General features: G+C 39.3%; 1 protein-coding gene across 13 annotated transcripts in view; it reads left to right on the top strand.

Annotated features, from left to right (window-relative positions):
* LOC105693550 (ankyrin repeat domain-containing protein 17) overlaps nt 1–12,574 on the top strand; it is a 22,721-nt gene extending 10,147 nt beyond the window's left edge. For 7 of the 13 annotated variants that reach the window (XM_048656815.1, XM_048656811.1, XM_048656814.1 and 4 more), the window contains 19 exons: nt 1–469; nt 1,007–1,138; nt 2,379–2,589; nt 2,711–3,166; nt 3,396–3,743; nt 4,945–5,166; nt 5,273–5,638; nt 5,719–5,873; nt 6,079–6,254; nt 6,374–6,506; nt 6,621–7,363; nt 7,436–7,756; nt 7,878–8,072; nt 8,163–8,310; nt 8,497–8,707; nt 8,922–9,712; nt 9,826–11,082; nt 11,209–11,397; nt 11,699–12,574. The exon at nt 1–469 is cut by the window's left edge and continues 181 nt beyond it. In XM_048656815.1, the coding sequence (XP_048512772.1) occupies nt 1–469; nt 1,007–1,138; nt 2,379–2,589; nt 2,711–3,166; nt 3,396–3,743; nt 4,945–5,166; nt 5,273–5,638; nt 5,719–5,873; nt 6,079–6,254; nt 6,374–6,506; nt 6,621–7,363; nt 7,436–7,756; nt 7,878–8,072; nt 8,163–8,310; nt 8,497–8,707; nt 8,922–9,712; nt 9,826–11,082; nt 11,209–11,397; nt 11,699–11,722 (6,547 nt within the window). In that variant the 3' untranslated portion in view covers nt 11,723–12,574. The remainder of the gene's footprint in view (nt 470–1,006; nt 1,139–2,378; nt 2,590–2,710; nt 3,167–3,395; nt 3,744–4,944; nt 5,167–5,272; nt 5,639–5,718; nt 5,874–6,078; nt 6,255–6,373; nt 6,507–6,620; nt 7,364–7,435; nt 7,757–7,877; nt 8,073–8,162; nt 8,311–8,496; nt 8,708–8,921; nt 9,713–9,825; nt 11,083–11,208; nt 11,398–11,698) is intronic. The other 6 variants (XM_048656824.1, XM_048656812.1, XM_048656813.1 and 3 more) reach the window with 6 other exon arrangements.
* The last annotated feature ends 1,255 nt before the right edge of the window (nt 12,575–13,829 follow it).

Raw genomic sequence — 13,829 nt, 5'->3', positions numbered from 1 at the left:
ACAACAGCCACTGCCCATGGTTCCTTCCGCGACGGAAACTGTTCCCAACAATACGAATTTTCCCACAACTCCACCTCTGTCTCTCACTTCTGTTACCGCCACCTCCACGAGTACTATAACCACGTCGAATACAACTTCCACGACAACCCCAAGTTCACCCAATATCTCTATGCCTCCCACTGTTACAACTGCCTCCCAACCGATCACTGCGAGCAGTGATGTGAGCCAAAATACCGCCATAAGCGATCGCCCCAAAGCCAAACCTGTATCTAAGAAGGAAGGTAAAAACGTACGTAAAGCGGCGTCTGGCATGACAGGTGGAAAGCTACAGCAGCAGCATGTTACCCTAATGGCTGGTCTTCAGCAGCAGTATCAACAGAAGCAACGTCAACATACCTACCAAGTTCACCAGGTTCATCAACTGCAGCAACTCAATCAACAGCTCCAACTGCAGCTCGATCAAGTTCAGGTTTGTTCACTTTTATCACTCTAATTTTTTAGAATATAAGTCCTTGTGTTTCATACAATAAGTGAGTATTATCTCCAATTTGATCGAGCATCCTAGGTATTCGTCAAATTTCAAGTATCTCTCAATGTGCTTCTGACAGCGAGAATTTTATATTTGATTATGGTATTCAGTTTACCTGCGCATTGTGTACCTTCTCTTCCATGTTAAGTTTCTTCAAGCTTTGGCTATTTGATGAATCACGTTGCTGGTCAGTGTGCATGAAAGAAAATCGCTCTCAACTGAAATTATTCTTTTATGCCACGTGAACCAGTGTCCACGATTTTTCACATACAGAAAAGGTGGTTCTAGCTCCGAACTCGAATCAATGCTTCAAGTATTGATGTCTGTTCAGTTACATGCATGCTAATGGAGGTCATAAGGTTCCAGGCATGAAAATATTTTCCCATAAATCTCCCATAATTATGGGCATATCTCGGCGGTAAAGTACTTGCAAGAAATAAATCTGCATATGAGAGTTATCTCTATCCTTGTATGCAGGTTCAGCAACAACCGCAACAACAACAGGGTGGTATCGGGGGTGTCGAGGGTGGCTGTGGAGGCAGCATAGCAATGCCCAGTCAGCTGATGGCTCACCTCCACCCAACTCACACCCACCATCTCCATGGCCAGGTATAATAAATATGCGTTTAGAATGCGATCTTATTGCTCACCTTTTCAAGTAACCCTGTTGTTTGCCTGTCTGCTGATGCTCATCTCCCATTTCAACTAGTCTGAATCACTTTCAATTCCATTAAAGTATTTTTTTATTTCTGATGAGAGGATCAAAATTTTCTCACAGTACTTAGCGTTCTTTTTCTGATTGAAATTTAGGCTTGATATTGTTGTAATGTTGGTCGCACAACTATAATAGGATTGTGAACTTGAAATATTTTCAATAGTCATTCCATTTCTGGTTGTGGTGGGCTATTAATAAGTTCGGGGCATACAATGATTATCAGTACTGAATTCACTAGGAAATCATTTCTCACGATTGACAAAAAGGATCTCGAATTTTATTCTTCGATTTTATTGAGAATTGGTAGAAAGTAATACAACATAATTAGGTGTCTGCTTTGAAACTTTTGGATAACAGACTGTACACGTAGGTATAACTTAATTGCAGTGTGACAAGTCAGTTACAGTACAATTGGAAACCACAATGACGATCGAAAAATCATTGGTGCCAGATTTGAAACTACAAGACTTGTCCTAAGCATGGCACCTGTGTTCAAGTTTAGAATGTTCATTACATAATTTTTTAAAACCGATTGTTATCGCTAAAATCCCAATGATTCGAGTATTCCAGAAGTCTGTATTAGTGCCTGGATTCTCTATATTTATTGACGATCAACGAGAATGAGCGTGTATTTATCAGCTTACAATCTATTGCATTTTCAGTTGTCGATGAATTGAATATTTATTTTTTCGTATACTTAATGTAGTTATAGCTTTATCAAAGTTAGCTAATTTCAAGACAAAAACTTGTGTAATTTTATGATTTTCGACATTTTTCTTTCCATAATCCCTAGCTTGCATTAATTTGTGCAACTATCAGTAAATGTTAAAATCCCCAACCACAATTTTTATTCACATATATTTTCAATCAGTTTTACGAATATATAATATGGTTTAACCATATTACTGTTTTTTCGCATAAATGCAAAGAGCCGTTATGAGTCTTTGGAATTTAATAAGCCATGTTGATTCACCTCTAATAAATCATGCAATAGCAACTAAAATTTGTCTGAGTAGTTTGCATTGCTTCTTTTTTTTCATGTTCTGATTGTTTCATTCATTACCATGTTCAGCTATTTTGGAAGTACTATAAAATTACAGTGAAAACTTTGATTAAAATTCTGGCTCTATATAGCAGGCTCCGAAGCAGAATCTACCTGAACAGATGGATCCTGAATTAAGCAGGCTTCATCGAGAAGGGGCATGCCCTTTCTTCACGGCTGCCCAGAAAGCAAAGGCCTTGGCTGCTGATGAGAAAATTCTGAAACTAGAAGATGGCACGCAGATTCCTATTGATGATGTTGCCGAAATTTTTGAATCGTTTAGCTTAGACGATGTTGCCAATGGTGAGTACAGTTTCCATTTATCTTAAAAAATATTGCACAACAAATACATACCACCATTGAATGAGATAGTTAAAGTGCTACATAATGGGGTGAACTCTTAAATTATTTATTTTGAAAACAGCAGCGGAGGATCAGGAGAAATTGAAATTAGAACCGAGTAGTAAAGAGAATCATCAGCAGCAACAGCAACAGCAACTGCAACAGCAACAGCAACAGCAACAGCAACAGCAACTGCAACAGCAACAGCAACAGCAACAGCAACAGCAACATCAGCCTGGTCAAATGATGCAACAAGCTATTAGTCCTCCGCATACCACCAGAGAGTATTTTGCAGTACCCGTACCTTCAGGCCCATCAGTTTCCTTACCAACTTTGCCATCTCTACAAGTAACAAGTACCGGTGTTCAAATACCAGCAGATATATCAGCAGCATTACAACTAACTGCTACTCAACCTCTTCAAAATCATATGCTGAATGAACGATTGAGCAGTTTTCAAGCAGGTCTTAAAGCTGGCATTCAGGGAATGGCTGCTGATGCTTTCCAGTCTCAACTACTTTTACAATCATCTCAATTATGTAAGCATTCGTAATACGTAAGAACTCTATACTCCTTAATTATTTCTGCCAATTTGCGATAAATGGTTTTTTTTTACTTAACCAGCCATTCCTGATCGATTTTTTCATTCTTACTGCTTTGTTTCGTATTTCCATAAATGATTTTTTTCTTCGACTACCACTAATTTACTCATCTCGACTAAAATTTTTCTAGATTGTTGTTTGAATTTACACCGTTTTTTGTTTATAGCATTTCCTACGCAAACATTGCCACCGGCCACTGTTGCCAGTGCCGTAGTAGATAGCCTACCTCAAACTCCGAATAGCTACACACAATCCACAGCTTGTAGCACTCATCACGTACAAGTAGCAACTCAAACTCAGGCACCAGCTGCTTCTGCTACGTTGGCTGCTGCAGCTACGGACAAGAAACAGGCATGCACTGTAACTGGAAACACGGCTGTTGCTGGAAAGGGCAAGAAGACTCGATACCCTCTTCTCTCTCAACAACAAACTTGTCAACAACAAACTACTCCACCAGTACAACAACCAGGAGCTAATTTTCCTGCACAAAGCTATCAGCTCGATCCTGCAGCAGGTTCGTTTGACCCTTGTCTCATACTCTTACTCTATATACGGGGCATTCCACGTCTTGAGACCATGATCAGATCACTCAAAGTACGATTATTGGTAGTAATCGCGAATTTCGACGATATTGGACCGACAAATTAGCGATAACTTAATAAATTTTATAGATAGATTAATTTAACTTTCAGATTCAGATTCCTGAGATCAAAATACATCAGAATAGCATAGAAATCCTAATAAAAAAAAATGTCGATTTTCGGCCCGAAAATCGAAAAAATTCCAAGGGGTACCCCTTTGGATTTTTTCGATTTTTGGGTAAAAAATGAAGTATTTTTAAAATCGAGTTTAGGGCACTTTTCTTACGTATTTTGACCTCAGAAACACGAATCCGTTGGTCAAATTAAGCTACGATTTTTTTCCTCCAAGATATCTCAATTTTTCTGCTCCAAAAAGCGGAAATTTGGCAATAACTCGACAAATTTTATAGATAGATCAATTTTACTTGTGGATTCGAATTCCCGAGCTCAAAATACACAAGAATAGCATATAAAATGGAATATTTTTTTTTGGCCCAAAACCGACAAAATTCCAAGGGGTACCCCTTTGGATTTTTTCGATTTTTGGGTAAACAATGAAGTATTTTTAAAATCGAGTGTAGGGCACTTTTCTTACGTATTTTGACCTCAGAAACACGAATCCGTTGGTCAAATTCAGCTACGAATTTTTCCCTTCGAGATATCTCAATTTTTCTGCTCCAAAAAGTGGAAATTTGGCAATAACTCGACAAATTTTATAGATAGATCAATTTGGCTTTCGGATAAGGATTTCTGAGATCAAAATGCGTCGTAGTTGCCTATAAACTCGGATAGAAAAGTTATCGATTTTTGACCCTAGTTTTGATAAAAATCTAAGTCTATAGGCTTGGCAATTTTGGATTTAATTTAACAAAAAAGAAATCGTGAATAGTTAAACCAATATGTTCATCCCTAATGATATTAACCGGTTCAATCATAAAAAATCTGGCCGAAAAAACGTCTCCCAAGTTCGGTTATTTCGCCACGTTCTAGAATGGCGAATAGATTTTGTCATAGAACGGAATCTCGCAGCTTCGATCTTTAGTGACACTGCTTGAGTGTCATCATCATCCATTACGAACATAATGGATGGATCAATTTTGGTAGCATTCATACTAATATCAGATGTATTCACAGTTGCGGGCCAGTATACAACAGCTATACCCGAAGCTGTACCACAAGCACCAAATATACCACTAACCGGGACTTTTTCCACTCATCAAGCACCCCCTGCTCCCTTCTCCTGTATGGATGTTGATTCTGAAACGGACAGTAACCATGACACTGCGTTAACATTAGCCTGTGCTGGTGGACACGAAGAACTTGTTGAACTACTTCTGAGTCGTGGCGCAGATATCGGTAAGAGACAAAAAGTTGAAACAATATCAAAGTTTTCAGGAAAAAGTATGTTACTCTTCTTGAATTGGAATAAATTCTTGATAAACTATTATTATCTTCCTTGCAGAGCATAGAGATAAAAAAGGCTTCACCCCGTTGATACTGGCCGCAACCGCAGGCCATGAAAAAGTGGTTGAGATTCTATTAAATCATGGAGCAGAGATCGAGGCTCAATCGGAGCGCACCAAGGATACTCCTCTTTCTCTTGCGTGCAGTGGTGGAAGATACGAAGTTGTGGAGTTGCTGTTAAATCGAGGTGCCAACAAAGAACATCGAAATGTTTCCGACTACACCCCTCTTAGTCTTGCGGCGTCTGGAGGCTACGTTAACATCATTAAACTCCTACTCAGTCATGGTGCTGAAATTAATTCTCGAACCGGATCCAAGCTCGGCATTTCTCCCCTTATGCTTGCCGCCATGAATGGTCATACAGGTATTCTATTGTACTTTCATTCTCTAATTTTCTTGATAATATTAAAAATACCAGGTATTAATTCGTTATTTCATTTATAGCTGCGGTCAAATTATTACTAGACATGGGCAGTGATATCAATGCCCAAATCGAAACGAATCGTAACACCGCATTGACGCTTGCTTGCTTTCAAGGAAGGCATGAAGTTGTCAGTCTTCTTCTCGATCGCAAAGCTAACGTCGAGCATCGGGCAAAGGTAATATCCCATATTACAGCAGAACTAAAATCTAGTAGAACAAGTCTCGATTCTATTCTTGTAATCTTGAAATGACTTGTATGATGTCCATAATGAATTTCTATTAAGATTAAGGTTAAGCTATAAAAATTTATCTATTTGGCTCCAGACAGCATAACTGGGTGACGAATCATAAATTACAACATCTCTTCATTGTTATTTTTAGACGGGGTTGACGCCATTGATGGAAGCAGCCAGTGGTGGGTATGTTGAGGTAGGACGAGTTTTGCTCACTAAAGGAGCTGACGTGAATGCCACTCCCGTACCCTCATCGCGAGATACAGCGCTCACTATCGCTGCTGACAAGGGCCACTGTCGCTTTGTAGAATTGCTTCTCTCTCGGTACGTGATTATCAATGATTGCTGATAGAAATGTCAATGAGTATGATGACAAACAGTTGTGTACTCCGCCGATAGGAACGTTTGGTCAATACCATGCAAATATTGCTTATCTATTTCAGAGGAACGCAAGTTGAAGTTAAGAACAAAAAAGGTAATAGCCCTCTGTGGCTTGCTGCAAATGGAGGGCATCTCAATGTTGTGGATTTACTTCATCATGCCAGAGCAGATATCGATTCGCAAGATAACCGCAAGGTGACTAGTTCGATTAGTCGACAATGTATTTTTTAAATTCAACTGTTGAACGTATTTTCAGAAGTGGTTAAGTCATGACTGCATCGTCATAATTCATGCAACTTACAATTTCAGGTCTCTTGTCTAATGGCAGCATTTCGCAAGGGTCATATAAAGGTAGTGAAGTGGATGGTGAACCACGTAACCCAGTTTCCAAGTGATCAAGAGATGACGAGGTATATAGCGACGGTCAATGATAAAGAGTTGTTAGAAAAATGTCAAGAATGTGTGAAAATAATACGTGCAGCCAAAGAGACCCAGGCTGCGAAAGCGAACAAAAATGCAACTATACTATTGGAAGAACTAGATATGGAGAAAACCAGAGAAGAGTCCAAAAAAGCAGCTGCAGCCCGTAGACGAGAGAGGAAGAAAAAGAAGAAACTAGAAAAAAAAGAAGAAAAACGGAAACTCCACGAAGAGAATAAGAAAAATGAAACTATTTATGAAGACAAGGAAGACGGTGGTAAAAAGTCTGGTGATGAAGAAGGTGATAGAGGAGATGATAGTGAAAGAGAGGGCGGAGATAACTGTGAAAGAATGGATCACGCACCTTCTCCAGTTCATAGGAGTCCCGAAGACCCCGATAAAGAAGAAGGTGATAGCGGGATTGATGCCAATAGTCAAGGTAGTTGTAGCAGTAATGACGTTAAAGCCAGGGAGAAGAAAAAAGACAAGAAAAAAAAGAAAAGTAGTAGCCCGAGCAACAATGAAAAGGAATTATCACCTCACCGATCTCCTAAGGCGCTCTTAACTCCTGGTTCAAATTTACCGCAGAACTCAACCACACCAACAAAGTCCCAGAGTACTAGCTTAGACAAGTGAGTGTGATTCCATGTATAATTCGTATGCGAATCTACTGTGGTATTATTGTACATTAACACTTGTTGTAGGAGAGTGCCGTCTACTGACATTAACGGAATATCTAGCTCTTCGCCATCTGTATCCAATACAAGAGCAGCTACAGCAGCTGCCGTAAGTTCCAGCGAGAGAAAATTGAAAGGGCAACTTGTTTTTGAATCGTCAAGGCACCCTGCAGACAGAGAAGATTTCGAAGCTACTGGCAATGAGACGTATATGCCAGGCAAAGGAAAAAAGTCTTACAGTATTCAATATGAAACCGATAGTCTGAATACCTCTACGAAGTCCAATAATTCCACTAGCCCGAAACAAGGTGGGAAACGGGACGAAGGATGGAAGGAAGTTGTTCGGAAGTAAGCTCATTTCACTTTTTCGACCGTATTCTATTGAATCTATGAGACATGAGTTTATAAGTAGTTGGGTCCTTTTTAACTGTTTATTCACACATGTTCTTTATTTTTTATGATTCATCAGAGGCCAATCTGATGACTCTGGAAGATTTATGAATTCACCATTCCGGTCAAAGAAAGTGTCCGTACCATTGAATGCCATCAGTAGGGTAATTGGTAGAGGTGGAAGCAACATCAATGCAATTCGAGGTGCAACTGGAGCACACATTGAAGTAGAAAAGCAAAGCAAAGGCCAGGGCGAACGAATTATAACAATTAAGTATGCAAATTAATCATTCATATTCATCACACTGAATGAATATTTTCTCTAGAATTGATGTTATTTATTTATTTTTTATTACTTTTCTAGGGGATCATTGGATGCTACGAGGCAGGCTCACACTCTAATAGCTGCATTGATCAAGGATCCAGATGTGGATATTCTACAGATGCTTCCAAAATCGAAGCTAACTGTTGTCACTTCCTCATCTTGGGATAAAACTGTCCCCACTCTTGCAGTAAGTGCTTTCATTTAATTTTTTTTCTCATCTGCAAGGAAGTCCACTCAGCTGTACAAATGTCCAATCTGACATTAATAAATTTTATGTACTGTCGTCCTTGGTAGTTAATACTCTAGAAATATGGGCAGTATTTGTTTAAATTTACCTCTGGAATGTTTAATAGTGAATCGAATCTCATTACAGGCCACAAAGACAAAAGTAGGACCAACGAACAAACCTCCTAGTCTAGTTAGCAGTGTTAGTGGACCGCAGATCAACAAAGCAGGATATGTGCCTGGAGTCGCATCTGTTGGCCAGCTGATTCCTACCCTTCGATCATCGTCCACTGTTAAGATTACAGGCGCCTTTCCTGCACCTATACCTCGGGCAACTGCACCTCGACTCGTTGCTGCAGGTACGGCAAATTCGCACCTTCATACAAATTAATCATATTTACGAACAATATTTTAGCTCGGCAACAATTCGAAATTACGGTAGTGTAATAAATATATTTCGTCTGTAGCATCTTTTGAACTCCTTTTTGTTATCTAAATTTCTTGCTTTTTCAAAATGCATGCGTAGACAAATCATCTTCAATCATGATTTGGAAACGATTTTTTTTTTCGTAGCCGAGAAACGAGCACAAGCCGTTGCGGCGGCTCAATTAGCTTCGTCAACTAATACAAAGACCACAATGTCGTATACAAGCGCAATTATGACTGCAGGGAGAGCCACAAAGATTGTCACACCAAACACAACCCAAACCTTCGCTGCTAAACTATCGGAAATCACTGCCTCGGCTCATACGTCCATCACTGTTATGCCGACATTGCAGTCCATTGCAAATAAACAGAAATCATCTCAAGCTGCTACCAGTGGCATTACTGTGATGTCTTCGACTGCTCCGACGACACCTCAAACGTCTCCGCAGCAGACTGTCCCCAGCACATCGCCAAAACACTGCCGACCCTTACCCACTCTTTCAGCACCACCAACGATGCCGTCTCACTATCCAGGAAAACCTGCATACTCACCTGGTTCTAATGGAAATCTGCCATCGATGAGCCAGGGAACATCCGGTGGACTAGAAAATATAGCAACAACTTCTGCAAGTTCAGTTCGCGTTACTCCTTCGCCTCCAGCTGTCACGCAATCTTCGACAATGCAACAGCAACAATTACGTAGTTCTACCCCTATCGCATCCAACATGCAAGAGCAACAGCAATCGTCGTCAAACACACCTTTGGAATACTCTCTGTTCAATGACACCTTCACCAAAGTTACCCAACAATCAATGTGGGGTGGTCGTGAGAATGAGTCACAAAAAGGGATGAATTTTGCCACGGTGGCTGGTGGTGGAGTCACAGTGAACACATCTGGATCATCCAACAATAAATTTATCGACAGCGCACCCCCTCAGGTTAGTACCAACCAAGTTTGATTAAGATGTTCGAATTTGTATCCAAAGTCAGGTACCTCATTTTCAATAACTAGCAGTGCATGTAATGATGACAGAGTGAATTATCTATGCAGGCGGACGCATCCAAAGCTCCGGGTTACAGAGGAACAACAGTGTGCTCACCTGTGTCGAGCAAATCAAGCGGGGGAGGCAACAGCACTCCTGGAAGTAGCATCGGCAGCGGTGTGTCGCCTTCCGCTGTGCATAATTCTATCCAACCACCAGGCGTTGTTCAATTTCAAACATCGAATTTTAACGAGGCGCAGATTCCATCGAAAGCACCCGGTAGTCTGGCGGTCGCGCGTCCAGTGATGCCTCAACAGAACATTGAAATGGGAGGTGGCATAACACAATTCAACAGGCCCGTCTTTCAAGGCGATATGAACGCCAGAAATAACCCTACCCATCAAACACATGTTATGTCTTCGACTTCCCAGCCAACTCTGGATGTCGGATTATTCAAAGGCAACAATAGTGGTTTTGACCATCCCAACGTTAATTCAAACCTATTGAAAATGGTACCAAACAACGAGGGGCAGCCTGGCCATCCAATGATGCCTTTCCATCCTCATATACAAAATTTCACGCAAACGATGCCACAATCAGCGTCCGTTAACACTACAGTCAGTATGTCGAGGCTCAATCCTAGAGCACCCGATTTTTCGAGCTCTCTTCATATCAGCAACAAACCTCAGGTAGCAATGTTTAATACCGGGGCAGGTATTCATCCCAATATGTTTGCTACGGTACCAGCTCCACCTCCATCTGCAATGCAGTCGAATAACTTGGCGATGCTCGGTAATTATCCTTTGGGAAAATATCAAGCACAGAACAGGGGAACGCCGAACGCCAACATTTCCACAAATGGTCAAACGCGTTGGCCCTTCGCACCGCCACAACACAACAACTATCCTCCACATCAAGACCCGATGATGGGTCAAATAGCTTTTACCAATCACCTAGCTAATATGGCCGGTCAACCCGGAAATATCGATTTGATAACGGGCTTGGAAAATGGAGGATCCCCTGCGATGTCACCTTCGTCACCTGCTCAGGTGCAACAGGAAATGAGTCAGATGAAAATTGAAGATCGTAAGGTACCTAGGCCGATCGGCACCGAAAGAGCATGGAAAAATTATACCACAGGAATGGGCCCGGGTGGTGACGCGGATCCAATGAACTGGATGCTAAACAATGAAAAAATAGTTGGCTCTTGGGCTAGTCTTGCTCCTGGAATGGATAGACATCAAATGTTTCGCTCAAATACTACCTACAATCGGATGTCCAATGTCGACGCCGAACTCCACCAAATGATGGAATCCAGTTTCCAGGTATGAATTGATCCATGGAGTTTGCCCAGTATCGTGACTTAGAATTCAATATTTCTTGCACCTGGCTTTCTTTCTGATGGAATTGTCACACGTTTTCTGAGTTTTAACAAGTATTTCACCATTCAGGGGCATATGGATAATCAACAACCCTTTCCTAACGGAAGTACCGCCGCACTTTCCCTAATGCCCGGTTTGGCAATGTTGCCTGGCCAATTCGGAGCCACCGGATTACCTGAAATGCCTCCTAATGAATCTGCCAAGATGGAACCACCCGCCTGGGGGATGCCCGAATCCGTACAAGACAAACAGCATACGGTAACCATTCAGTATTTAAACTCTCGATCCATTAAGATTTGATAAGTTTTACCTTTCTAATTGTAAGTGTGCATTGAAAAACAATCATAGCACAGATATTTATTGATGCGGCCTCATCTGATCAACTCCATCCGTCATGTAAGGTAATCGCTGTTTTTCTGAAACTTGCTATTTTATGGAATCAGAAAAATCATGGTACCTGCATCGGTTGGAATTTCATAATAATGGCACAGGCCACTATTTTTCGTTATAGGTACCTAATTGATTGCGATCAACTGAGATAATTATCAATATGTTTCAGGGGTGGAACAAATGGACTCATTGAAGCTTAAAAGTCCTATCATTGACATCCTGTCTCAAATAAACCGTGGAATAAAACAGTACTGGGAAACGGAGTAGCAGTAGATACAATAAAAAATAAAATAAAACTGGCATGCGAAGCGTTGTTTCTAGTTAAACTACATAAAATTACAATACTACCTACTATATTCATTGACACACAGATCCATATTACTTGTCATGCTAGATGATAAGATGGTAAATCCTTACTACAATTTATTGCTATTATCTACTATACTTATTCGATACCAATAATTAATAAATATGGCGTATGTCAGCTAACGATGGACGGCGATCCGATCAATAAACGTCGATGAATTTATCGGTCGTAACGTCAAGTACGAAAATATAAATGGACATGAATTTTAAGTGAATAATGAAATAAATAAATAAAATTACGATTGTTGTCCCACGATAGTTGCATGCACCGTACGTGCTAATTGATGATCATATGCTGATGATGGTGACTGTGTCATTCTGTCATTGGGACGACGATTTACCTATCTGTCTAGAACTTTATAAAACTAAGATACTTGCCAGGCTCGTCACAAAAAGGTAAAAAAAAAAAATACAAAAATACAAAAAAACAAAAAAACGAAAAACGAAAAATACAAAAAAAAATCAAATATATTATGTTGCCTTTGGCTTCTCTAGTAGCAATTGTTTGCACAACAGCTCTTCGTCAGTGATTGACTGTTTCATCATGATCAGTAATAACCTTTTTTTGATTTATTTATGTTGAGAGTACCTATATGATTATCTATTACTATTCGCTATAAGAATGATATAATAACTATTTGAAATAATATGAATATACCATGATTATGTAAATAACTAACTTGTGGTTAAATTCCGATTACTTCCATGCCGTAAACATAACGAAAAATGAAATAAGTAAAAAAAGAAAACAGAAGTAAGGACGAAACCAAAATAAAAATGAAAAGCAGAAGGAAAAAAATTAGAAAAACTCGACACGCGATTGGGAAAACTTTTACGGAATAGAAATAAGAGATGAACGAGAACCAATCGCTCTAATCAATGTCCAGTCAAAAGATAATACGCTCCTTTTAGAATCTGACAAGCCCTCAAGATTGCTGCCACACGGGTATCGTAAGATTCTAATTCGTTATCGTATAAAATTATAATGACCTATTTTTCAGATTTCTATCGGTTTTCCAGGCGACGTTGCTTATATCATGCGCATACATATTAAGAGACTGAAGTTTCAAAATGCACGACAACGAGTGTTGCGAAAATAAGCATAAAAAAAATAAACACAATTCTAATTGCCGTTTATCGCAGATTTTCAAGCACATTTTCTTTTAACAAAATCGTGCTTTTCTCACATCACAATATAATAACGTACATCGACGGATGGATCGTGACAGCGCTTAGCTTTATAAAAGGCTTTTTTCTTACATTTGTCTACCATAGTAGGTAAATCGCGTTAACCACCGAATGCGAGAAAGTTTTACCGATCATTTTCGTACCCTCGTGTAAAACAATTATAAAATTATCGTGTCGTTAAATAACTTGGTGGTAACGACTGCGTGTCATTCTGATAATGATGATAATCCATAATTCACGCCGAAGTTAATACCTACTTTATAATTAAAAGAAAGCAAAAAAAACATTTGTAGAAGAATTTTTTATGGATAACTTAAACGGAGAACAAGAGAAATGAATACGACACGCGATTAAAAAAAAATAAACATTAAAATGGATAAATAAATTGTTAGTACTCACTGACGCGTTATATTAACATCATGTTAATATATACCGATATAATATAATATTGATTAATAATAATCATACGATAATGATTAATGAAGCATGGATATTAATCGTGATCAAAGTCGGTATGTAATTATTATGGTCAATCGGCAATTATTACAACGTTAATTGTTGTGCATTTCTAATAGTGACATTGTACTATTTTAACGGCATAGTGCAGGTAATGAAGTTTATTATTATTATTATTATTATTATCCTCTTCATGATTATTAATATTATTAATATAAAAAATATGATGAATTATTACTGAAGCATGAGTATAAAGGATGAATGGAAGATTAGAAAGATGATATACCTAT

The sequence above is a fragment of the Athalia rosae genome, chromosome 6 (assembly GCF_917208135.1).
Source record: "Athalia rosae chromosome 6, iyAthRosa1.1, whole genome shotgun sequence".
In the NCBI taxonomy this organism is placed as follows: domain Eukaryota; kingdom Metazoa; phylum Arthropoda; class Insecta; order Hymenoptera; family Athaliidae; genus Athalia; species Athalia rosae.
This window is presented reverse-complemented; position numbering and strand designations above follow the sequence as displayed.